At 34.2% G+C, this 26,388-nt stretch overlaps 2 protein-coding genes across 3 annotated transcripts; both read right to left on the bottom strand.

Annotated features, from left to right (window-relative positions):
* Nucleotides 1–1,941: 1,941 nt before the first annotated feature.
* Nucleotides 1,942–11,632, bottom strand: LOC132302884 (uncharacterized). Its single transcript, XM_059799876.1, has 3 exons — nt 11,127–11,632; nt 4,439–4,645; nt 1,942–2,314 (listed from the first exon to the last, which is right to left on the bottom strand). The coding sequence occupies exons 1-3, from the start codon at nt 11,604–11,606 to the stop codon at nt 2,171–2,173; spliced, it is 831 nt and encodes a 276-aa protein (XP_059655859.1). The 5' UTR covers nt 11,607–11,632; the 3' UTR covers nt 1,942–2,170.
* Nucleotides 11,633–14,107: 2,475 nt separating this feature from the next.
* Nucleotides 14,108–25,282, bottom strand: LOC132302870 (guanosine nucleotide diphosphate dissociation inhibitor 2). 2 transcript variants are annotated; one of them, XM_059799868.1, is made up of 14 exons: nt 25,129–25,282; nt 24,890–25,012; nt 22,024–22,086; nt 21,847–21,930; nt 21,620–21,727; nt 21,326–21,498; nt 17,885–17,996; nt 17,689–17,769; nt 17,441–17,503; nt 17,222–17,323; nt 16,867–16,991; nt 15,546–15,756; nt 15,377–15,451; nt 14,108–14,349 (listed from the first exon to the last, which is right to left on the bottom strand). In XM_059799868.1, exons 2-14 carry the CDS (start codon nt 24,974–24,976, stop codon nt 14,299–14,301), a joined length of 1,335 nt encoding a protein of 444 aa, XP_059655851.1. In that variant the 5' UTR covers nt 24,977–25,012; nt 25,129–25,282; the 3' UTR covers nt 14,108–14,298. The 2 variants fall into 2 exon arrangements, with proteins under 2 accessions (XP_059655851.1, XP_059655845.1); XM_059799862.1 differs by lacking the exon at nt 25,129–25,282 and having other exon boundaries at nt 24,890–25,121.
* Nucleotides 25,283–26,388: the final 1,106 nt, after the last annotated feature.

Below are 26,388 nucleotides of genomic sequence, written 5' to 3'. Positions count from 1 at the left end.
ACCCTGGAATGGGCCCAACGTGGGGGGTCCACCGAGGAAGGTCAAGCCCATTGCAAGACCCAGCCCAGAAGGAAAAGAGCTTTTGGATATAAGCCCAATGTAATTGGTTAACTGCAAAAAAAGTCATGGCCTATAAATAGACCATGACGAGTGGAAAGTGGGGAGAGGCTAGAGAGAGAGAGAGAGAGAGAAGAAACGAAATCTTGTATCTTCGTAACCAGATTAATATATAAATCACTTTTATCATCGTTTTCAATAATAAATACTAGTTTAAATGGTAGGATTTCTTTTCTAACATCTCTTTTCTATGAAAAATATAACATTTATAGTAATATTCTTTCACTGGCCTCGTATATGGGTAATAATGACTTCTTGAGCTTGAAGATGATGGCACGTTTGGAAAAAATGAATAAAATTTTTGACACAAACAAATAAAATATATAATGCCACAGAAAATAAAAAAGGAAAATCATAAGTTATGGAGATGGTGGGGTATGCACATTCTGTTATGGGCAAAATAGGAATAAAAAGGGTAAAATCGGAATTTCATATTTACTTTTTGTCAAAAAGTGGTCATGGGTTGGATCACGGGTCTTCGAATGATGGATAGAGAAACTATTATGAGTCTCTTTACTTAAGATATATATTGACTAAAGCATGGACTTTAACACCAGGTACAGTGACCACAGAAGCGAAGCGAGCAGCAAGATCGGAATAATAAGCTGTGTAAGGGTAAGGGCGGCTAGTAGTGTTACGCTTTCTCGATAGAGAATATCTTACTTAAACGAATAAAGTAAGAAGAGCTTATTTGCACATTTTTAAAATTTATGGAATGAAATGTTCCTTTTAAAAAAAGAGGGATATATTGTGCACATAACCTATATTATATGGGGTTTCTACACTTAAGCTATTTTCTTTACCATTAGGGCTCCATTTGTTTGGATATAAAATATTTTTTTATTTTCTAGTGTTTGGTTATCGTAAATACTTTACGAAGATAAAAAATAATGAACTCTTACATTTTTGATAAATTATTTTACATGTCTCGTCCAATGAACTCAATTTCGACTTTAATTTTTGTCAAACATCAAAATATAACTATATATATATATATATATATATATATATATATATATATATATATTACCTGAAAAAAAAAAAAAAAAAATTTAAAAATATTTTACGTCAAAACAAACTGAGTAAAATTACGAATGAAATCACAAGTGGCTTCTATCCTCTTCCTCTGTGAGACTACTCCAATCACATCTATTAGTGCCTTTGGTTGAGTCTGCACATGTTTTGGAAGCCACACCTCTAAATTTAGTGGTTTGTAAGCTAGGAATGTCGTAAGATCTAAAAGGGTAGTCTGAAAGTATTTTGGTGAAAGTAGTTTGCTGCCTAATATGCTTTACGTGATTTTAAGACTAAGAAGACAGTTGCCAATTTGAGGAATCTATAAGAATACATGTGGACGTCAAATTCACAGCTACTATTGAGATTGAAATAATGGATGCTGGAAAAATAACTAATTTAAGAAGAGTAGGGGGACAATTGTATTTTCAATCAGTTACATGAAAGAATGACAGTCCCATAATAAAAGTTCAGTCTACCAAATATACCAAATATGAGTTTGAGTCTAGGATAGCCACTTAATGCTAATAGTCGGAATGTACCCAATCTACCCCTCCCAACGAGAAGATATTCAACTGTCCATATCCGCGTGTACGACACAAACAGCTGTGATGTGCCTAGTGCACCGGGCACATTAAATATCTTTTCCCTCCCAAGACCCCCAATTAAATGAGCGCCAAACTAGATAATGGCTGTTTGTGAAATTGGATAGGTAAGAGATCCAATGGATAAATAATCCACAATGAGAGAATGAGGAAGACTAAATAAAGCTGTTCTAATGAAGTGCTAGGTGATTGTAGAATACACAAATTTATAAGAAAACTTGAAAAGTCATCGATAAAATCGGTTATCTTAATCACACATGTTTAGAAAACCGTAGCTAAAAATGTTGAAATCAAGGTGACAATATTAAGAAAAGATAGAATAAGAAATTAATGCACTAATAGAAAGTTAGACATGATGTCAATTGGAGATAAAAAGAAGAGAATTTTGTCTGACGAGGTACAAAGTCGCAAAAATAGCATGAAGTTCAGTTTGATCACGATATATTTGCATTCTTCAAGGATCCGGATACCACCACACCTGCAGATGTTCGCATGAAATGCATGTTAAGTGCAGCAGCACAAGAATCATCTGTTTTTAGATGAGGCTGCACCAATTCCCAGATCTTTTTCTTCTGAATCTGCAAATTATCAAACAGAAGACCAATTAACCAAGCAGGGCAATAGGATGACCAAAACGTCTAATACATCGCGAAATAAAACATAAATTATTTGAGACCAGTTTTATTCCCCTAATATTTTCATCAAATTTAGGCCTTTTTTATCACAGGCAGAACAACTAAATAAATCTACACAAAACTGTAAGCCAGATTCTTATGAGACAGAACCTTTAGTTGACAAAAATCAACATTTGCATAAGTTGATTACTTATTTAGGAGACTAAACGAAAGATATAGAGAGAAGAAGAGAAATCTACAAATGGGTTTTAATAATTTCAAGAAAGCCTATGATATGGTACCTAGAGATCTAACATGGAGGGTTTTAGAAAAGAAAGGAGTCATGAAGGGATATATTGACACGATAAAGGAAATGTATAATGGTAGTTAGAACACCTTAGGGAAAACAAGTGAATTCTCGATCACTGTAGGATTACGTGAAGGGTCAACATTAAGCTCGTACCTTTTTGCCTTCTGACAAGACACATCAAAGATGAGATTCATGGTGTATGCTATTAGCAGATGATATTGTTTTAGCCGTTGAGACTAGAGGAGTTAATGCCAAATTGGACGTTTGGAGAGAAGCTTTAGAATTAAAAGGTTTCATATAAGTAGAAGTAAGATTGAATACATGAGGTGTAACTTCAGTAAATCTAGAAATACAAATGAGGATGTAGTGGGGATTGAGAATCAAGGGGTACAAGAGAAGTGAACATTTTTGTTACTTAGGTTCAATTATTCATAATGAAGAGAAACTGCAGATGAAGTTAATCATAGAATCAAGGAAACAACATATGCATTAAGTGAGTGTAGCGGAAATGAGAATGTTGAGATGGGTTTGTGGTAAGACTATAAAGGATAGAATTAGAAATGACCACATTCGGGAGATGGTTGGAGTAGCCAAAATTGGAGATAAAATGAGAAAATCGGTTAAGATGGTTTGGACATGTGCAAGGAAGACCTTTAAATGCACGAGTTAAGAAGAGTGACATAATCAACATTGATGGTAATAGCGTAATACTAGGGGAAGAGGAAGACCAAAGTTAACATAGGTAGGGTTAGTAAAGAAGGATATGATAGCATGTGGTTTGACTGAGGCTATGGCCTTAGATAGAGGGGAACGGAAACATAGGATTCATGCAGCCGACCCCAAGAAGTTGGGAAAAAAGGCTTTCTTATTGTTGTTGTACTAAGTAGTAAGTAGTACGTAATAAGTTTGATATTCAGGGAAATTTCACACATAGTAATCCAATGTTTTCGTAGTTATTTAAAAGCATCTTTAAAGTTTGAGGATGATATTTGGGAAAGTGGAATCAACCTTTTCTTTAATCAGTGATTTAGGGATAGACCAACTATATAACAAGGCCTAATGGAGTCATATCAAGGAAGGCAACAATAGAAAAGGTGGCATTATATGTTAACAAAGTTCACCAGCTTATTTCAATCCAGCATGCCACATCTCATCATTAGCTTCGAGTACTAATTCTAGGTATTTAAATCAACAAATAAAGCAGCTACTCAGATGAGTAGCATGAGAATTATGTAGAAGAATAAATAACAAGTTTCATAAGCATGCATAGTAAACTCAAAGTCAAATGTCTGATAGTGATACAGGGGCTTCCATATGTAATCAAACTTCATATAGGAATGTATCAATTTAATTTGATGCAGAAAAAAAAAAATAAGTAAATTGAGACAATGATACCAAAAAATCTCAGGAAATATTAATATCCAGTTTCTGTACTCAAAAGGTTTTTTATCTAGGATACCTACAAGAATACAGACACAAACTTTGCTATCTGACAAAGAAATAGGAATAGGGCCCAACACAAAGCATTCACTTGTTGAACACATAACAGAAGGACTAAACTTGATTTCTTTGTTACATGACAATAAAAATGAAAATGACAATCGCCAATTTTGCATAACCATAACCATTAGTACTGTTATTTGTCTAACAATAAGTATATGTCAACCCAAGGCCTTTTTTTTTTTTCTTTTTGAATAGCTTCTAGTTTATTAGCACGCGCCCTCTTATTTTTTCTGTTTTCATTGAGCAGTCAAAATTTGAATTCATTGTAGTCTTACCTGGTTAGGTGAGGCAGCCTCAGGTAGATTCTCTTTTTCATCTTCAGAACCAAACCATACTCTTTCACCTGTAACTGAACCTTCAGGAGGCACTAGAAGCTCAACATTCTCATGTGAAGCATCAGAAGCAGCCATAAGCATTCCGTATGACTTGATACCACGCATATTTCTTGGCTTCAAATTAGCAAGAACGATTACCTTCTTGTCCTGCAAGTTGATATTTGTATCAACACCATCACATGAATCATTATCTCAAGATTTCAAGTTAGAAACAGTTAACAGCTAAAGATTTACAAAATATTAGCCTTCTCAATATCTCAAACCCAAAACTTAACTTCAAATCCAAACATCTCATAGGGAACAAAAAAATCTTTACAAAATAAAAATAAATAAAGGTAAACAGGTTGAGCAACCACACGTGGAAAATTCCAGAAAAAGAGCCATTGATGCCCAAAGCAAAACAACCCAAGAACCTATATCAAGGATGTAAAGATGATCTAACACACTCAAGGGATCCAGGACCCTCTTAGCCAAGAAGTTCACTTCCCCATTGCTTAACCTACAGATCCAAGCAAAGTAAACACACATGGCAGGCAACATTTCAAACTCACCCGATCAAGTAATCATAACGGCAAGGATCCCTTTCTTTCTTCTTTGCTCAGCCTGTAATAATAATGATCCCTCCACCAAGAGATGGCTCACTTCAAAAGAGATGCTCTGTTAAAGAACTTTAAGCATAAATAAGATGCAAGAACTTTGCGTAAATGAGATCTTCTTGACCAGTTGGCTTCAAATAGATTAAGTTAACTACTCTGTCACGATCCCTGCAAATGCCATCTCCAATTTGCCTAGATTTCCAACTGAACAATAATCAAAATTAGATCCAACCACCCGATAGGAGATGGTTTCCATACAATTAAGAGCTTAGACTTACAGTAAGAACTCATGATCATCTCTCTTTGAGAAACATCCTCAAACTCCTTTGTAAGAGGAGTCCACAAGGAAGCCAAAAAAGTCACTCCATCTCACATATGATTTGATCTGACATATGATTCATACGTGAGACTACTTTTAAAACATACAATCATTCTCTCCATCTAAATAATCCAGAGTTCATATGTTAAAGGCGGTGACAATCTATGTGGAAGCATATATATATTTAAATTGCACCAAATTTTTTATTTTATTTTTCTTAAATCATCCCAATGATGGAAAATAAAATTTGCCATTTTATATTTAATATAGATATATATACGGTATCAAGCTCATGTTAGATTGAGTTGCCTAAGACCTCTGCCTAAGCATAGCCCAGTTTAGGTCAGTCTGAGGTTTTTTGGCCCACGCCTGACCCGAGGTTTAAGAAAATCTGTACAAACCCAATCAAAATTCAAGTCGGTGTCAGGTTGAGCCCGACCGACTTATTATCCTTAGTTTTGACTATCTCAAACTGTGTATTACCCAAAGCATCTCCACTAGTGTTATGAGAAGAATCATCTTGTTGAAGCAAACCACTACCTCATCCGAATAATCTGTGATGTTGTCGCCCAAATATGGTGCCGGGTAGCGTTGCGACCCGACGAACTGTTGGATGGAAAAATTTTGACCCCTTTTTTGCTCATGGGCCGTGGACCCTAATTAGTCTCTTGTAGCCCAATAAGGACGCTTAGGGTTTGGAGTGGGGGAGAGGGAAACTCTGAAATTCGTACAGAAACAGAGTGAGGGGCTGAAACTTATAATCTCCGATTTTACACATAGTGAAAACTTTCGCCGGATCCCAACCGTGGACGTAGGTTGTTGCCGAACCTCATATAAATCTTTGTGTTCTTTTTTTGGGGTGTTTACTTTTCTGTCATGATTCTTAGTTTTATCTTGAGTTCATTGCATTTGTCATAACATAATAAAATCCAGACTTCATCTTCCATAATCCTCTAAAATATCGCATCAGCATACTCTCCCGCAGTCTGCTAGGAATTGTTAATCAGATTAAATGGTTTCATGTACAACGTAAAACACAACTATAAATGAAAGGAACCATGTCCTGATGGAAAATTTTTGACCCCCTTTTTGCTCATGGGCCGTGGACCCTAATTAGTCTCTTGTAGCCCAATAAGGACGCTTAGGGTTTGGAGTGGGGGAGAGGGAAACTCTGAAATTCGTACAGAAACAGAGTGAGGGGCTGAAACTTATAATCTCCGATTTTACACATAGTGAAAACTTTCGCCAGATCCCAACCGTGGACGTAGGTTGTTGCCAAACCACATATAAATCTTTGTGTTCTTTGTTTGGTGTGTTTACTTTTCTGTCGTGATTCTTGGTTTTATCTTGAGTTCATTGCATTTGTCATAACATAATAAAATCCAGACTTCGTCTTCCATAATCCTCTAAAATATCGCATCAGCATACTCTCCCACGGTCTGCTAGGAATTGTTAATCAGATTAAATGGTTTCATGTACAACGCAAAACACAACTATAAATGAAAGGAGCCATGTCCTGCTAGACCTTTGGATAATAAAGAGGTTAGACCTTTGGATAATAAAGAGGTTCAACAATCTCTTCCGAACTCCAACGTGCTCAACAAACGCATAAATGAGCCTTCTAAATCACCCAATTCCCTAGCTTCTTAGGCACATAAATTGTGCACCCTTATATAACAATCCATTTTTCAAGCTAAATTTTGTACGACTGTACACTATATGTTCCTTAAATTTCTCAATCTTAGCTTTGAAATCCACATCTTTCTCGTATGACTCTATAATCTACATAGTCGATGTGACATAATGGTTGCTACCAATGTGCAAGTAGCAAATTGCTAACAACTTTAGGATGGGAAGAAAAGCCAGATTACTCTAGTATGTTTTTAAATTGTCTAAACATTTTAATTATTTATAACCAAAAAAAAAAAATCGAGAGATTAATTTATATTGAAATGAGGCTTACAGTTTGCCTTCTAGGTAGGGGCGGAGCCAGAAATTCAATTCAGGGGGGGGCACAATGTAAAAAGAAAAAAAATTCAATGAATATGAAATTACAGATTCTTCAAATCATTAGGGAAAGAAGAAAAAAATTTACTACAAAATAATATGTCAATCAATGAGTAATATAAGATAGATAAATAGGAAAGAAAAATGAGAGAACTTTGAAAGGAAAAAATTAAAGTTTGATTCAAAAGGGAAATTTAAAGAAAATAAAAAGTTAAGAGAGTAAAAGAAATTAAACGAATTTAGAAAATAAAAAGAGAAAATAAATAAATAGTTAAGAGATAATTTTAGAAAATAAAAATTTTAGGGGGGGCATTATATACAATTTTTTCATAAATATATGTAAAAAAAAAAAAATCAAAATTTACTATATTAGCCGGGCATATACTGGCTTTGCCCCTGCTTCTAGTGTAAAAGAGCCCTTGCCTAACTTTCACCCGTACAACCATGGAGTATAGACATGAAAGACCTCATCCAGTGTTCAGTAATTGGTTATGATCCAATGCACATGTATACTTATTATTGTTTTTCTATAATAATAAAAATGAATAAAAAATATGATCCAGTGTACAGATATAATTTGACTCTTCATGAGGCGTGATGATCCACATTAAGGGATGCATGAAAAAGGAAAGCTTTGTTACCATACACTGAATTCTAGTACAGCTATGACACATGATCTACATCATACTCCCCCAATTGAAAAAGGCCATCCTCAAGTTGGTGCGCCTTGAGGAATCCCAAGGGTTTGGTTAGGAGGAAACAAACTATAATAAACTTTTCCAAACAAGTTAGTCAAATGACATGAGTAAAGCAATCCAAAAAAAAAAAAAACACCGTTTGTCTGTTGTGATGCAAGGCATGTAACAAAGCACATAAGATTTGAGCTCTGAGAAATTGATAAGAGTTTAGGCCCAAATCTAGGGGTTAAAATCCAACAAAAATGAGAAAAGAACTCACACCAATAGCCAACATACTCTTGATTATCACATCAAGATATGGTGGAAGAAAACTCAACATGACGCGAACACATTGACATGGTACTTTGAAATAAGTCACAAACATGGCAAGGAAATGACACAAATTTGTCTGTATATGTGCCTATAAGTATGTGCAAAGTGCATATATTTTCGTACACATTATTATGATGGCTCCTCTCCTATTCCATCTCATCCCTCTGACAAAATCTTCATGTACCTTCCTTACCAATGGAAGAACCAGGATTTCACATGAAGGAAAGGAAATCAAGGCTTGATGAATAACAAGTCAATGAACTTTTTCAATTGGAATTATTAGAAAAAAATAATGAAACAAATAATATTATTGTGCAAAAAAAATTGTATTAGTAGTGAATGAATTACCAAATTTACCCCTAGTGGGTCCACAATGATGCGATGGTTTACTTTTTATAGGTTCAATGTAAGAAGAATACATTGGTAAGATTACAAAGACAGTACATTGACTTTTCGAATGGGACACTTATTTTGGGACGGATAAAAATGGAAAGATGGACACTTATTTTGGGACAGAGGGAATATATATTTATGCGCATATACATGTAAGGGTTATGATGGGAAAAGAATAGGTCAATTTGCATCGTTTTCCTTAACAAGGCTAAACAAAACTAAAACTATCTAGGGATAACAATAAGCATAAGTGACTTATATCATCAAGATTGAACAGAGAGACAAAAACAAGCCAACAAGATCCAAATACTGTGTTTCACCTTGCACACATGATACCCTGGTGTGATAAGATCAGACTACAATGATAATCATACTTTAACAAGACTTCAGCTTCACTCGATGTAAAGTAGTCCACTGTATAACAGGCTAGTTCAAGGTGCAAATGTTTGTCTTCAAAGAAGATAGGCAATTTCTCCACAAAAGGGTGAAATTTCATTAAACAGTGTTAAATCCTGCACTGCGTAGTGGCACCATATTTTAGAATATTTTAATAATTTGTGTCGCTAGCCACATTTACAATCCTACAAAGCATATGACAAATCAGTCCATTCTATGATTCTATCACTATAACCAAGAGACACATTTCCACCATGAAAGGACCAGTTTTCACATAAATTAATCATACCAAACAGATAGTGGGTCCACAATGATGCGATGGTTTACTTTTTATAGGTTCAATGTAAGAAGAATACATTGGTAAGATTACAAAGACAGTACATTGACTTTTCGAATGGGACACTTATTTTGGGACGGATAAAAATGGAAAGATGGACACTTATTTTGGGACAGAGGGAATATATATTTATGCGCATATACATGTAAGGGTTATGATGGGAAAAGAATAGGTCAATTTGCATCGTTTTCCTTAACAAGGCTAAACAAAACTAAAACTATCTAGGGATAACAATAAGCATAAGTGACTTATATCATCAAGATTGAACAGAGAGACAAAAACAAGCCAACAAGATCCAAATACTGTGTTTCACCTTGCACACATGATACCCTGGTGTGATAAGATCAGACTACAATGATAATCATACTTTAACAAGACTTCAGCTTCACTCGATGTAAAGTAGTCCACTGTATAACAGGCTAGTTCAAGGTGCAAATGTTTGTCTTCAAAGAAGATAGGCAATTTCTCCACAAAAGGGTGAAATTTCATTAAACAGTGTTAAATCCTGCACTGCGTAGTGGCACCATATTTTAGAATATTTTAATAATTTGTGTCGCTAGCCACATTTACAATCCTACAAAGCATATGACAAATCAGTCCATTCTATGATTCTATCACTATAACCAAGAGACACATTTCCACCATGAAAGGACCAGTTTTCACATAAATTAATCATACCAAACAGATAGTGGGTCCACAATGATGCGATGGTTTACTTTTTATAGGTTCAATGTAAGAAGAATACATTGGTAAGATTACAAAGACAGTACATTGACTTTTCGAATGGGACACTTATTTTGGGACGGATAAAAATGGAAAGATGGACACTTATTTTGGGACAGAGGGAATATATATTTATGCGCATATACATGTAAGGGTTATGATGGGAAAAGAATAGGTCAATTTGCATCTTTTTCCTTAACAAGGCTAAACAAAACTAAAACTATCTAGGGATAACAATAAGCATAAGTGACTTATATCATCAAGATTGAACAGAGAGACAAAAACAAGCCAACAAGATCCAAATACTGTGTTTCACCTTGCACACATGATACCCTGGTGTGATAAGATCAGACTACAATGATAATCATACTTTAACAAGACTTCAGCTTCACTCGATGTAAAGTAGTCCACTGTATAACAGGCTAGTTCAAGGTGCAAATGTTTGTCTTCAAAGAAGATAGGCAATTTCTCCACAAAAGGGTGAAATTTCATTAAACAGTGTTAAATCCTGCACTGCGTAGTGGCACCATATTTTAGAATATTTTAATAATTTGTGTCGCTATCCACATTTACAATCCTACAAAGCATATGACAAATCAGTCCATTCTATGATTCTATCACTATAACCAAGAGACACATTTCCACCATGAAAGGACCAGTTTTCACATAAATTAATCATACCAAGCAGATAATGCGAATCGAATAACATATAGTTTGCAGATACATTTTACCCAAAGAAAATACACAAAATCTCAAAATTTGAAACCCATAACGATTAAAAGCCACAGATATATTTAAAAGAAGTTCTGCAATACAAAATTACATATATATATATATACACACGCACCTGGAGATGGTCAAGAGGGATATAATTGACAAGGCCACTGCAGATGATTCTGGGTTGGGGCTCACCCACATCCACCTCTTCGACGTAGAGGGAATCAGCTTCCGGATGTCTCCAGGCTTTGAGAATGTGTCCAACCCTAATGTCCAGACTGTTCGCCGCATCCTTAATCATTCCTATATCATCACCATCACCAACACTAGAAGATGAAGACGACGACGTTTCTGGGACAGATGAAGAATCAACTGCAACATTCTGAGAGGTCGTACAAAACACTCTTCTTGGCAAAGAAGGGGAATGCGAAAGCGAGAGTACCATCGAAATCCCAACCCCATTCCAGTTAACTGCCTTTACGCGGGAATAACAAGAGAGAAAGGAGGCAGGAAGCGGCGGACGATGGCCACCGGAACCACCACCGGCGCCACGACTGCAGCGGGAAAGGAGGAGCGCGCCACCACCTTTGAGAACGTTGGTTGACACCATCGCTCTGCAAATTAGATGGTACCAAAATGATGATGCCTCTTTCTTAACACGGGATTTGGGATGTGAGGATATTGCCACGTCAGCACTTAGATTTTTACATTTTTAAAAATAAAAAATATATATTTAAAGATTTCCAAATTTTCATATGGATATTATTAAAGTTAATTAGGTATTAATCCATGATGTTACATTGATACATGACAAATTTCTTTTTAAAAATAAATAACATAATTTCAGCATCTTATTTGTTTTCCAAAATTTGAAGGTTGAGATTCAAATTTTTACTAGTCTATTTATTTGTGTAATATTACTTTTAAAAATAAATTAAGGATAAAATTTAAGTCTTTTCGCAGGTGCAAGAGTAAAATTTAAGAGCGTGTGAAAGTAGCAAAATTTAAATTTGGTCACGGTGGAAGCACCTTTAGAGTGATGTACACTTCAATGCTATTATGTGTATAAAATGTTTTCAATATTTTTACATATAATAAAAGGTCATTATGTAATTTGTGAAAGAATAAAAATACAATTTATAAGCACTATAAAATGTGTTTGAGCTATTAATAAGCTTATTTCTTTTATGTTAGGAGATGCATAATATTAGTAATAATTAAAATACAAAAATTGTAGCATATTTTTTAATTTTAAAGAAATGAAACCTCGAATCTATATATTTATTCTCGATTCTTAAAGAAATATTGTTTAAAATTTCATACATGATGAAATAAATACTTTTAAGAATTATAAAATAATAAATGTCTTACATAAAAATACATTAAAAATAAAAATATATGTATAATTTGTTTACAAATATATATGTGTCTATACATTGTACATAAATATTTAATATATTTAACTAATAAGTGATCATAATAAAGCAAACAATAATATGACATAGAACTTTTTATTCTTTTTACGTAGGTCGTTTTTATTCAGTATTAGGTATATTTTAGCAATTGTCTTTTATAATAAATGTCACATGTAATTGTCTATAATTGAATGAATAAGAATTTGTTGTGAATTCAATAATTCACAAATTGAATTTGTGAATTGGTCAAATTGAATCCGCAAATTATGAAAGGATTTGCTCTCAGAGTGCCTATTTGCATGTAGAGCATGAGAGCGGCACTTCTCCAAAGAAAACACCTCATTTGATTTTTTCAGTCACAATTGTTTAAAATGGAGTACATTTTTAAGATAATTGTTAATGGCGATGTAATTTTCTTTTTTTAGAATTTAAAAACTGAAAAGAAATTTTCTAGAGCATGAATATACAAATAACTAGTAATCCAACAAATGGGCAAGTAAAAAAGCAAATTCATGGAACTTAAAAAAAAAAAAAAAAAAAAAAAAAAAAAAAAAAAAAAAAAAAAAAAAACCCAAGAAAAAAATTAAATGAAAAATGAGGGGTCGGAGGCTTTTCTTTTCTTTTCTTTTCTTTTGGTAAAGGGAAACGGCAAACAAAAGCATGGAGGAGATAGAACTTATGTCCCAAAAAATTTCTTCCCAGTATGGGAGGAAAGAAAGCAAAAGTATTCTCTTCTCATTTTCTTACATTTTTGTCTACCAAAAACCAATTTAAACTATGGATGAGTTTAGTAATCAAATCATGCAATATCATGTTCCTTTCGGACCAAATCTATTTTTTGCTGGTGATACAACAAAAAAGCTGAACTCGAAAACTAGAATTCCTCAACACAAAGGAAAAGGCTCCTTCAATTTAAAACTTACCCTTTCAATTTTCCATTACCTAGTTCCAGACGGAGCATAATTCCCATTTCACATGGTGGAATTTTGGTATGGAGCAATGTCTTGCTTAGTTTGTCAATCTTCTCAAAAACTCAAAACACGTGCCTTTTTTAAACTCAAGACGGTTCTCCCAAAACAGACCCTTCTAAGACTTAATTTTCATTAAAAAAAAAAAAATTCTCATCAACCAAAAATTTTTATACAACTTTTTAGGTTGCATCTAGGCGTTGAATTCCCATCCACCATCCATTACTTGCAGCATGTCATGCCAAATGACCTCAAAAAAGCAATGCGACAAATAAATTCCTGAGGCAATACTTGCATTCCAAAATGAGCCTCAAAATTTACTCTACTAATTTTATTTTTATTTTTATTTTTTTTTGTATCTTCTTGTTATTATAAGAGAGTACAAGAAGATTTTCTTGGAGTGCGAAACACAAATTTCCTAATTTAAAAGCTTAAAGTCCACTATCTTTCAAACTATTAATTTTTTAAACACTTGGCAAACCAGACTAGAGGAACAGTAACACACTTAACACCCACTACTACTTCTAAGCCAAACATCCAAACAGGGCAGGTATTGCAACCCAAAACCCTTAAGACATTCCTCTCAAGAGAGTGCTGGCTCAGATTCCTTCAGCTTAGATATTATTTTGAATTTCTAGTTCCTGTCATGGTGGAATGACGCATGCCCTAGCCAGCCTACATGGTAACAATGTGCATGCATATGCATTTCCAAATACTACACTTAAAAGTTAACAAACAAGCAGCATTCGAAGACCATTTTTTATTACATTATGATATGATAATATATATGATTAAAAGAGAAAATCAAGTCAAATCCAAGCGCTTTTTGATTAGGTAAATCACACAGAAATATGTGATGTTTTACTGAATTTGGCAAGAAGGAAGCACAGGTACGTGCAAGCACACCCCATGCAACTTCTCATTCTTCAGCAGCACTGGCAGCACTTAGATCCACACTGAGGTCAAGAACCTGCACGTTAACACGTAATCAACCTTAATAATCTGAATAACCATAGAAACAATATTTATAGGAACTGCCTTTGTTGATTGACATGTTTACTCGAAAGCAACTCAACAAAATTTTGACCTATCATGGCCTCAATATAACTTTTAGGCACTTCTTATTAAATGCCTTTTTTACAGGAAAAATAAAATGCAATAGGTAAGTTGAAGATAATAGTTTTCTAGAAACTAATTCTTTCTTCTCAAAGTCAACTCTCCCACTAACTTCTCTTTGAAAGAGCTTCTTTTGCAATTGCAGAAAAATGATTTTAATTCTTTATTTTAGAATACTACATACAATACACAAATCTAAATGTTTTACAGGGAAGCTTATTCTCAATGAACAAAAAGAACTCGAAGCTGTCTTGATGTTTTCAAAAACAATGTTCTGGATCTAGTCTCATAGATCGCATTTTACAAGTTAAACTATGCATGAAACCAATGATCCAATATATCACACATAAGACAATTGCATCATCCCATCTTACTAGTTAAACTATGTCTGAAATAAGAGTTCACTGGACATTGAAATTGTACATCCATGATGCATGCTTAGAATGTATAATATAAAATCAGACAACCAGATTGAAGCTACGGGTCGTACTACTGACTTCTTCCTATGTTAAGTGGTTGTTTGGCTGTTATTTACTGTTATACTTGTGTCTATCACTTATTTCACTAATAAAACTGTACCGTATGTTCCTGTTGTTTCATTTTCTATTTTATCATTTATGATGTTCCAAAGCGTTTAGAACATTAACATTTTTAAATTTAAAAGTCAACACCAGCAGATATAGCAGTGAACGATATATTGATATGGCTCCTCCCCCTTATAATGCAATGCTGTTGAGGTGCTTTCACGTACTCATCAAACGTTATAACAGCACAATAATTTACGTTATCAAAAACATGAATCAAGCCACAAAGCTAGTTGAAAGAATGTTTGAAGTATTGAACCAGGGTAACAAATTTCAAATGCAAAACACAATTTATACCTTCCCAGTTATCAAGGAATACATATTGAGCACATCGATGACAGTTGACTCAAAGTGAGTTGTGGCATCATAGCTCTGTTGAACATAATAAAGGAGGTATTACTCATCAACAAAGTGAAAGCTTCAAGGTAGATACAGCATTCAATAATGGCATTTAAGAGAAACTCACATTTGATATAAAACAATTATCCAGAGAAGGCTCATTAACCGGTTCATATCTGTCATAGATATCAAAGAATATCTCGTCCACGGGCCCTAGAAGATCAATTCCCGGCTTTAGTTCAGTCTCTGGATGATCAGTCTCCGCCTCCGTTGATACAAATGCAATGAATTTCCCCTTTGGGGCAACATTGTGTGAATAAGAACAACAAAAGAGATACCTGCAGAAAGGCCAGAACCTCAGAGGTATCACATAAGATAAATGACTAGTTGACATCTAAAACCTCAAATGTTAGAAATTAGTCACTTGTACACCAAGTTAAGACAATTAAGAAAAGTACGAGGAGAGGCACGTACTATGCCTATGCTTCTTAATTTATAGTATTTTTTCCTCCATTTGCCATTTTATCCATTTTTAATATATTCCTAATGGGGAACTATTCTATTATTAGATTTTAGTTTTACTGAAATTGATGATGCCATAGACTGTCATACAAGGGTATAGGGTGGCTATTACCTAATGCTGGTCTTCCCTGTGTTTACATTGTGAAGGGGAAAAAACTACAAAATAAACGAAAGCCATTAAATAAAACACCTCTCTCTCTCTCTCTCTCTCTCTCTCTCTCTCTCTCTCTCTCTCTTCCACTGTTACAAAATATGTGAAATGACCACAAAGCCATTTAGAAGTGTCTCTGTCACCCACCCAATAGAAAGGTTGGACATAAGAACTAAAACCATCATCATGATCACGAAAATACCAAAACTGAATAAAAAGGTCATTCGAATTTTAAATATTTTTTTTACAATTATAAAACAAATATAAATGGATGAGATCACTAATGCCACAACAAAGACACTATGAACTCAATTCAAAAACTATGCATGACATGTTCCAATTGCCATGAGAAACCTAGACACTACATTAGTGAACTGATTTTAAAAATTGGACAGTTGTTTAATCATTTTATGGGTCATAACAACCATAAACCTTGTCTTTCTACACTCTGGCTACAAGTGAATATCTTTTGAATACTTTCTTAGCATTTGGCAGGTAAACTTTTTTTTTTTTTTTTTTAAAAAAAAAAAAACAATTGTAATGCGGATCCCCATTCCAAATAAATATAAGAAACCCAGAGAATAATGGAGTTATTCCTCTTGACTGGTTGGCTTTGCCTCAGATCTCAATGTCTCCCAACAAGAAGATTCAGATTAAATCCTACTGGGAAATCTCCCAGCTAATCTGAACCAAAAAGCATAAAGAAAATATGTATTCCTGTAACTCAAGAAACCAGAGAGATGGAATCTCTCGAAGATGTTGGATGAGAACTCACATATCTGACTTGCGACCCAACTGCTTCTGCGGCAGAATAACCTGCACTGAGTGAGAATCATTGGTGTTTGGAATTGGGTGGCTCATAATGCAAATTGCTCTTGCGACCCTGCCAACCTTCCTGACCTGTCATACACCATACTTCGCATGTTCAGATTACATATTCTTCTCTAATTTTAAAAGCGTTGAATAACTACAAACTCAGTAGGCTTCTGAAGATGTATTATATACATAACATATTTTCAGTTCAGGCATAAATACTATGACCGAACCAAAACCCAGAAGCTCCACCAAGCATAAAGTCAACCACCAACTGCAATCTGAAATGAATCTAAAAGGCTAAGAGAAATAAGTACCTTGTTGGGCAAGTAGGAAGGATCACAAACAACTTTCTTGCACTTAGCAGTTTCCCCTTCTGATGTGACACCAATAACCTTGCCTTCCTCGTCGAACTCTACCTGGAATTTGAGCAAGCATCAAGCCTCATGATAAGAATTTATGTATTCCCCTATCCAATTGAAAGATCAATATAAGGAAAATGACCTTTAAAACTGAGACACAAAACAAAGAAGTACCTTGCACTCAGGTTTATTCAACATGTAAGTCCCACCATAAACAGCACTGAGCCGAGCAAAAGCCTAAATGAAACAAATCAACATAGTCAAACTAAAGAGCCAAACTTTCATATCAGAAACAGGTCATGAAAAAGATCAAATAACACGAAAGAACGAACAAAAAAACAAAGGTGAAAAGGAGGACGAGGAGAGAGAGAGAGAGAAAAAAAAATAGAGAGGGTAGTGGATAAAAATAGAAAAGACAGAACCTGAGGGAGCTCTCCTAATCCGTACAAGGGGTAAATGTACGGAGATCCTCCTTGAAACCGTGCAAGAGACTCTGCATATAGCTATGGCACAATAAGAAGCAAATGTTTTCAGACAAGTTCACACGAAATTTAAACCTTATAAGAGAACAAAACCAAGTAAAAAGGGAATAAAATATGGATCCTGTGCATTTTTCACCTTCATTCTCTTCACAGTATCTAATGCAGGTTCATCTAAATAGCGGTCGTCTCTGTGAAGCGCCAATGCATGACCAATAAAGTCCACAGTGTTGTCATCAAGACCATATTTTCTGTCAAAAAATTGAAGGTACAGAATTAGCTTGATTGCTGGATAAATTCACAGCAATTAATACTAGTGACAGGGCAAAAGCAGCAGAGGCTATTGTTAGTTATACTTGATTAGATAATAATAATTAATAAATAAATAAACAAGAGATGCAAATATTACTATGGAGAACTCAAGCAGAATCAGTAATTAATACTATTATTAGTTAAACACGCTTGAGGATATGTAAAACAGTTGTGCATATTCCACGCAATAAGCATGTTGTACAGCTTACTCCTAATGATAACCACATAGAGTTTCACATGCAATAGCATCCTAACACAAGTACAAATCACTTGCACAGGAATAGTCATCTGCTACAAACACCAAATTTAACGGAGATGAACACTCAATTTCCAATTCAAACAGCCAAGGCAACATCACGGCTGTCTTCACTTGAGGGAAAACCCTGTAGACATCATATCACAGGCATGTTATTGTAAAAAATTGGAAAATAGTGCCCTTCCAACTTGATAGTTTCTTTTAACTGCTATAAAATGAAACGAAGTCCCTTAATCAAGTTCTTAGAACTAGCATTCCCAGAGTACACAGTTCTTTTGTATCTTCCTTGAAAATTAGTCCATGCATCTTTCCCATTATAGACTTTCATATTGAGCTATCCTAATCAACTCAACGGAGTAGCAATTCACCAAATGATCATGAGACAGATTACAACATGTTTTGCTCAGACATCAATGTTGAGGTTGTTTTGAAAAGTACAGACACCATCTGCATCACATAATTTCTAGTCCAAATGCAATAAATTATGTATGGACTATTTTAACGCACCTTTTCACTTCAAGAATGCGAAGGAGACATCAAGAGGGAAATGAACTAGGAGTTTAGCCAACAGTTTGGAGGTCCAGCGCCATCATAAATTGTTGTAAATTTATTTCGTCTTTCCACAACATTCAGGCAACCAAAAGGATAATATGATTCTGTCTTTGTTCTTTCCTTATCTTTTACTATCCTTCCTCCAGTTAACTACCTATATTTCCCATACCATATGAAGGGCCAGGGTAGAGCTTCTTGATTACCATTAAAAATTCACACTTAACACAGAAACAGCAAAGCAAAATAATAACATCTCATAACTCACATGGAAATTTTCAAATTAATTCTCACTTATCATATTCAGTGAGAAGCCAGATTATGAACCAGAGAGTAAAATATTACAGTTCGCTGGAACATTGGCCCTTAGAGGGCTTTTAGAACTATAGTCGCTGTCCAGTTTTCCTTACTAAAATTAACCACAAGTTCTCAAAGATCAAAAACCGCAATAGAGCCCCAAAATTTTTTATCAAATAAAACACCCTAAACCTTTGCAGGGTTGACAAGTTACAGGGGACATTTTATTTCGTCTAAAGACCTCTAATTTCACTAATTTAATATTGATAACCAACCTTTAACTCTAAGCATCAAACTATTTTACTTACAACACAAGAAAGGGTCATCGATGGTACTTATCCACAAAAAACAAAAAACAAAAAAAAGACCACGTTGAGTAGAATGGTGAGAAAGAAAAAATTATAAGCATTCCCTGACAAAGGATAAGACCCTGGTTGAGTAGAAATAGCAGCTTCTGAAAATGGATGAGATCTAGTTATCCAGGTGAATATAAACCCAAATTCAAAGTTTAATACATAGGTTCAAATATGAAATCCAATCAAAACATGATTTGGACACGTAGTGCATACCAAATTTACCCAAATCAGAGTAGTTTTTAAACATAAGTAAATATCCATATTATATCACATCTTGCTTGGGGTAAAACAAAATACAAATTTAACGTAACACTTCTAGCTTGAGCATTTTAAAGGGCGACATCAAATTTTTGTAACAAGGATCAGTATGTTGATGGAACAAAAGCCATATTCTGGTATCATTTGTGCAGACTAAGAAGCAGAAACACTTCTATCAAGATGTTGTGTCAGTGTCGGGCACGTACAAGATACAAACACTTCATTGACAATCTTAGACACATGTTAGACATTTCATAGATGTGTCCACAAATTTAAAATATACTTAGTCATGTAAAAACCTACCAAGAATACGGGCAAACTAGTGCCACCTACTCTTTCATAAGAAATGTTGTCAAAATGGCTATATCATCTTACATTGATTATTGATCATTGAATGGATGAATCCCCCTTTCCAACTATCAGCTATTTTTTTCAAAACTTTCTAGTATATTCCATCAGGACCAGCATTGTTTTGCGAGGACAGCAATTATGAATATAAATTATTAACTGAAATAATAATAATAAAATAAAAAAACTGCCCATACAGGCACAGCAAAGAATCATTTTTTTTTTTTAATTTTTTTGATAAGTAGCACAGAATCAAATTTTAAGTCCATCAATGGTGTGATCCAAAGTCCTTTCTTATCTTCAAATTGGGTCATCCTAATGGGGATGATTTGGACGAACTTGGATTATGCCCAAATCATTGAGGATTATAGTAGTGGGACAAGCTGCAAGGCTTAAGAATCTATTAATCTGTTTGGTAGGAGGGGAGAGTGAAGCAGGAAAAATGAATGGAAGTGGATGAGGTGGCAGGAATGTGTTCAACAAGTGAACTATATAAATAGGCATACAAAGAAGCTTTCCACACAGCTTGGTATAACATACTGTTGAAGGGCAAATTATTCATCTACATCACCCCTCTGCATGATTCTTTTGTAATGTATGAGCTGTACCTGTCTATGCACTCTTAACGGATATCACTTTAAAAAGTTCTCGAATATCTCCTCGTCGATGCTAAATCCTTAAGGTCCTGTAATATTTCGAATTCAAGAGCTATAGATACAAACCAAAATATAATAATTCTAACCTTACAAATCAAAATAATTTGATCTACCTGCAAGCTAACTCTAAAGGAATCTAATAATTTTAGTATTATTTGAGTCTAATAACTAGCACATATTACTATAGATGAATAAAGCAAATTTGTAGATTTTACATGTCTTTTGAGTATATTAACCAGTTTGTATAACTACAGTTTTTAACCATAATGACCTGTTTAGGTATCAATGTAACATACGTGCTCCTTCACAAGTATTGGGTGTACTAAACTAATCTAATCTTGCATATATTGAGCTTCAAGTCACGCTCTATTTTTCAAACTTAATGAGACCCCAATGTGCCACCACACCTATGAAATACATGCCAACAAAAAAGTAACCAGTGAAAAGCCCAAACCGACAAACAAAAACAAAAATACGTAGACTGTCTTTTCACTGAATCTCCTTGAGAGATATCTGGAGCAAAACAAAAGTAAAGATCAAGAGCGTACGCAATAAGCTCTCTCGTTTTCACTCTAGTAAGATCCATTCCCTCGTGTGTTTTGGGATCACTTTCATCATAATCTTGGACGTATATAAAGAATTTGCGAGCACGGCGCTTCTCAAAGATGCCCATTAGAGGAGATTTTAGTGCCTCCATGTCAGTTGCCGGCACCTTGTGTACCTATTGCATAAAGTTTATTACAAGAGATGATAAATTATGAATATAACATCTGGGTAACAAGCTGAAAACAACTTCTAGTACCGAGTAAAAAAAAAAACTAAAATATAAAAATTTATTATACCTTTCCTTTATTGTAGACATAGCCGCCATCTACTGCTTTGAAGGACAAATATTTTGTAACATCAGTGTGAATGAGGACGCGTACAAGGGTACCATTTGCCATCATAAACTATATATATATATAAGTTGGAAAATCATGAAAGTCAAGAAACAAACAAACAAACAAACAAAAAAAACCGCAAAGATGGTCCATCGTAAAGGATGCAATAGAGTAGAAAAGATAGAAACCTTCGGGATCATGTCCACATTATAATCCCTGCTAGAACCCAAATGTGCTGGAGGTTTATCATTTCCCTTAAACTTCTTCCAGAGCTGTAAATTAATAGATTTGTCAAGACAAATAGAACATTAATAAGAAATTGAAATAGTTGTCACATATCTTGTATAAAAGTTAAGGTTATAAACCTGAATGAGATTGAGTGAAGTCGACTCTCCTCCATAATAGTCATTCCTATCCATGTGCAGAACCTGGTTCACCACACGGGCAGTATTAGTGATCCAATAGCTGATCGGATAAGGTTCTTGGGTTATTTAAATATATTCTTTATACCAAAAACAAAACAAAAACAAAACAAAAAACAAAAAACCAAAACAAATATATGTAATGTGTTTAGCATGTTGAATAAGAAAAAAACTTAAACATAATTTGGGTTGTAGCAATAGATCATATTGCATAGATGACATACTCGTGGCCCCAAATTAAAAAGAGAAGAAAATAGAAGACAAAGTAACAAGTTTTTGGTTAATTTTTATAACTCCCTCTAAACATGTAGAAGGTCCACCCAAATCCAACACCAAATGCAACATACAAACTAAAATTTAGATTGAGAAATAGCATCTAATAGATTAAATAGAAGGGTAAGATCAAAAAGGCAACCATAAGAACGAGGCCAACAGAAGCAAAGAATAGAATGAAATTTTTGTAATGAGAAATTATCAGCCCAACCAGACAAGGAAAGAAAGGGAGCTACTAAGCAAAAAGAACCAGAGGACAACGCAAGCCAGTGTTGAAAGGAGCTTAATGACAGAGGCACAGAGCTCCAACTCTATCAGACAACTTTGCCATAATGATAGACCACCCTCAAAGGGAGGAGCTGACGATTGGAAACAAAGATCCTCTCAGCAGAGCTCATGAGCTACCACATCAAAAATAACAGTAAGCTAAATGAATCTTTCCATAACTCCTAAATTCTAAGGATAACATCTGATGGCCTCAATCTCCTTTCATCAATCCAAAATTAATATTCAAACTCAAAATGACAGGACAAAAAGTTCTGCTACATAACAAGCACTCTGGGAAAAATCCATATAACTTGAGATTTTGAACTCAGTTCCTTCATTTAGCATTTGTGAACCTAAGGCAGACATTAACCTATGTCTGGGTTCTCACTCTTTCTTTGCAAGTTCTCCAGTATACTTGAAGATGATTTTTTGACATCCATAAACTTTAATCCTTGTAGCACCTAAGGACGATAGGAAAGTATGAGCCGATAGATATAATCACACTGGGTAAGATGTTTAGAAGGCTTCTCCAAACATATGAACGCAAATCAGAAGCAATCGGTCCTAAAGAAGGTACCAATACGCATACATTACCACATGGAACCGCCGACTCCAATTATCATCCATGTACGATCCATACTAGATCTGACCAACTGCCCAACCTACTTCCTCTACGTTATCGATAGCCCATCCTTGTCTCAATAGAGTCTTTCAATGGCAGCTTCCACTACGACATTTGCACATTTAGATGCTACTATTGTACTATCAAGAGGATTAGCTGCCAAAGGTATCCATCTAGTAATAGATCCTTTAGATTCAACGTCAACTATTCTTCAATCCTATCAACTTGTCCAGACCTAGGATCATGTAAAAGAATGAACCAACTCAACAACAAATAAATTAACAATTCCTAATTAATAACCTAGAGATTCATGCTTGATATTAGATCATCATTTAGCACCATTTGCCACCTCGTTGATCTATACCAGTTATCATGTTTGTTTGTAAAATCATTACATGGTGCAGAGTCATATGTGAAGAACTACACAACCAAGAAAAGACTGCCCGCTTCCGGAACCTCTCTTGCTCACTCTTCAACAGGAAATTACTTCATAATTTACAACTCTACCACCATTTTGGTTCTTGTGAATAGTGGAAGAAAACCATTCCTTCTCTCAAATATCATCTGTTGAGCTCTCTCCAACACGCAATAAATTGTGAAAATGATTCATTTGCAGAATCATATCCAAAACTTTTGATCCCTATCCGGCACATTATATAATGTGAAAACGAAATCAGTTTCAAAATTGTGCCATGGAAAGATAGAGTCATGCTAAATCTCACTTAATAATATACGACTTTTACCTGTTTCAATTAACCTCTTCGTCGTCATTAAAGTATAAAATCCTGAAACCGTGATAAGTATTTATAGATATCTAAACATACACCATTTTCCTTAGAAAATGGGAAATATATTCTTATGAAGAAAAAAGATAAATTACACGTGCACTTGCCCACAAGCAATATACACAGATCATACGTGCATAAATACGTGTGTGAGTGTGTGGTGTTAGCCAATACATCATCAAATCAAAAGTGGCCAGAATGGAACAAGTGTTGTTGACCTATTTCGTTGCTTAGCATATTCCAATACATTTAGTACCAAACTGCTGATTTAGCTAAATTAATTATATCCAAATATTGATGAGAAGACCTAGCTTCCCAAGTCCCAAAACTTTACTTCACATGCATATACACATACATAGAAGTATATAATTTGCTAATCTAAATCACCGGATGCGAGTGTGTGTGTGGAGGTTGTGCAGACAGTGGGGTGCGAATCATTCAGTATATTGCTGACTGTCAAATCAAAAAATAACCCACTTTAAGCTTATTAACCAAAAATTAAAAATAAATAAATAAATAAGACAAGTAACCCACTTTAAAATTCAGAATAAAATGCAGAATTGCAATATCAATTTGGAAAAATCTTAGGTATACAATAGAGCAATAAATAATAAAAAATCATAATTAAAAAAAAACGAATCTTTGATTATAAAAATTTTCATTATACAGAAGATGATTTTGATTTTGAGCATTCCAGATCCATCAAGATCGAAAGAAGTAGTAACAGAAACCAATCTCAATCTGGAAATAATAACCGTATAAGAATCATTGTCCGATTCAAGCAAGATATTAACAAGAAGAAGAGGCAAAATTTTGAACAATAAATTATTATTTATCACGTTCCGAAAACAAGAAGCAAGACCTTGAGACCGTCAACGGAGAGAAGCCCACTGAGGATGCATTCTTTGAGACCCGTGCCCAGCACTACCACGTCGTATTCTTCATCCATGGCTGAATCGGCGAGGACTCACACACACAGACGCACCTAGAGAGAGAAAGCAGATCGAATGAGAGAGACAATGAGTGGGAGAAATATGGGGTTTTAGGGTTAAGTCAAATTATATATAGATATATATAGAGAGAGAAGGGTGTGAATAATACACAGAGAGATGCTTTGTTTGTTGATTGAGGAAAGCTAAAGTGGGTCTTTAATTTTTTTTATTTTTAATGCTATTACTATTTTGATGAATACATAGATTAGACGGAGAGTGTTTGATTTGAAGACAAAAGAAAATGTTTTTCAAGGCGAGACATATGGCTGGGATTGTAGTTGACGCAATTAAGATGTCGCACCAGTCCAGGCCCTAATCATCGTCCATCATGTGGACTTTAAGGAACAAGATACTCCGTACTATGTAACGTTGTATCTATGTTTAGGTGTATCTACTGCCTTTTTATTTTAAAGAATTGTGTTTATATGTTTTACAAATTATTAAAAATATTTTAAGCTAAAATTCGGTAAAGCTTTTGAATTGTTTAAAATTATATTCTGAGTAGAGATATTTTCAGTAAATTTTTTTTCTTGAATAATTTTATCTTTTCTTATTTTTTATTTTGTCACTTTTATAAAGTTTTTACTATCATAACAAATTCTATTAAAAGATGTTATTATAAAATTAGTAATAAAAGTGTTTTAAATTAACATGTATTATATTTAAGAACCCTGATAATGCCAAGCATTGTAATAGTACTTATTCATATTATTAGTAGAATATTGGAGATTCTAAAAGACCAGATGCATGAGTTTATTGCCAGTATGCAAAGAAAAGAAAAACATAAAAATGACGTGTACTCACAAATAACCTCTTAAACTTCAAAAACTTTACTAAATTGGTAAAGGTTTAGTATCATTTTGTCCCCCTTTTTTTCTTTTTCTTTTTTCTTTCTTTTTCAAATATCTTAGATTAGTAGATGGAGAGGGCAAGTTTCATGGCACTAATCATTTTGTCCATTCAGCAAATATATTTTTTTACATAATTACTCTGTGAAACATTAAAAATTGGGAAAATTACACCTGCACAGAGTTAGGAGCCTTAACTTAAAAATGGTATATTTTAAAATTTTATTTTTCACTTTGGTTCAATCAAGTAAAATAATTACATGTACATCAATAATTATTGTTTAAGTACAAAATATCTTCCAAACAGTTATTCAAAAATACTAAAAATTATTTTCCTTAAATCAAGTACTTTCTTAAAATAATTTTTTTACCTTAAAATTTTAGGAAAACAAGATTTTTCCTTTAACTTTGAACCATATTGTTGCAACTTTCATATATACACACGATAATACAAATAATAAAAAAAGATTTAATATAGAAAAAAATGGGGCGATCAAAGGTAAGTCCCCAAATAGAAAAAT

Source organism: Cornus florida, unplaced genomic scaffold (assembly GCF_030987335.1).
Source record: "Cornus florida cultivar Cherokee Brave unplaced genomic scaffold, ASM3098733v1 CherokeeBrave_3.0.0_Hap2_Chr01, whole genome shotgun sequence".
NCBI lineage: Eukaryota > Viridiplantae > Streptophyta > Magnoliopsida > Cornales > Cornaceae > Cornus > Cornus florida.
This window is presented reverse-complemented; position numbering and strand designations above follow the sequence as displayed.

What these genes read in the sequence shown, in the direction of transcription:
- LOC132302870 (XM_059799868.1), bottom strand. Translation starts at nt 24,976, where the DNA reads ATGGATGAAGAATACGACGTGGTAGTGCTGGGCACGGGTCTCAAAGAA. An exon ending in CTTCACTCAATCTCATTCAG is followed by an intron (nt 21,931 to 22,023) that starts GTTTATAACCTT and finishes ATTAATTTACAG; the next exon opens with CTCTGGAAGAAGTTTAAGGG. An exon ending in TGAATAAACCTGAGTGCAAG is followed by an intron (nt 17,324 to 17,440) that starts GTACTTCTTTGT and finishes CTCAAATTCCAG; the next exon opens with GTAGAGTTCGACGAGGAAGG.
- LOC132302884 (XM_059799876.1), bottom strand. Translation starts at nt 11,606, where the DNA reads ATGGTGTCAACCAACGTTCTCAAAGGTGGTGGCGCGCTCCTCCTTTCC. An exon ending in TCCCTCTTGACCATCTCCAG is followed by an intron (nt 4,646 to 11,126) that starts GTGCGTGTGTAT and finishes ATCAACTTGCAG; the next exon opens with GACAAGAAGGTAATCGTTCT. An exon ending in AGGCTGCCTCACCTAACCAG is followed by an intron (nt 2,315 to 4,438) that starts GTAAGACTACAA and finishes GATAATTTGCAG; the next exon opens with ATTCAGAAGAAAAAGATCTG.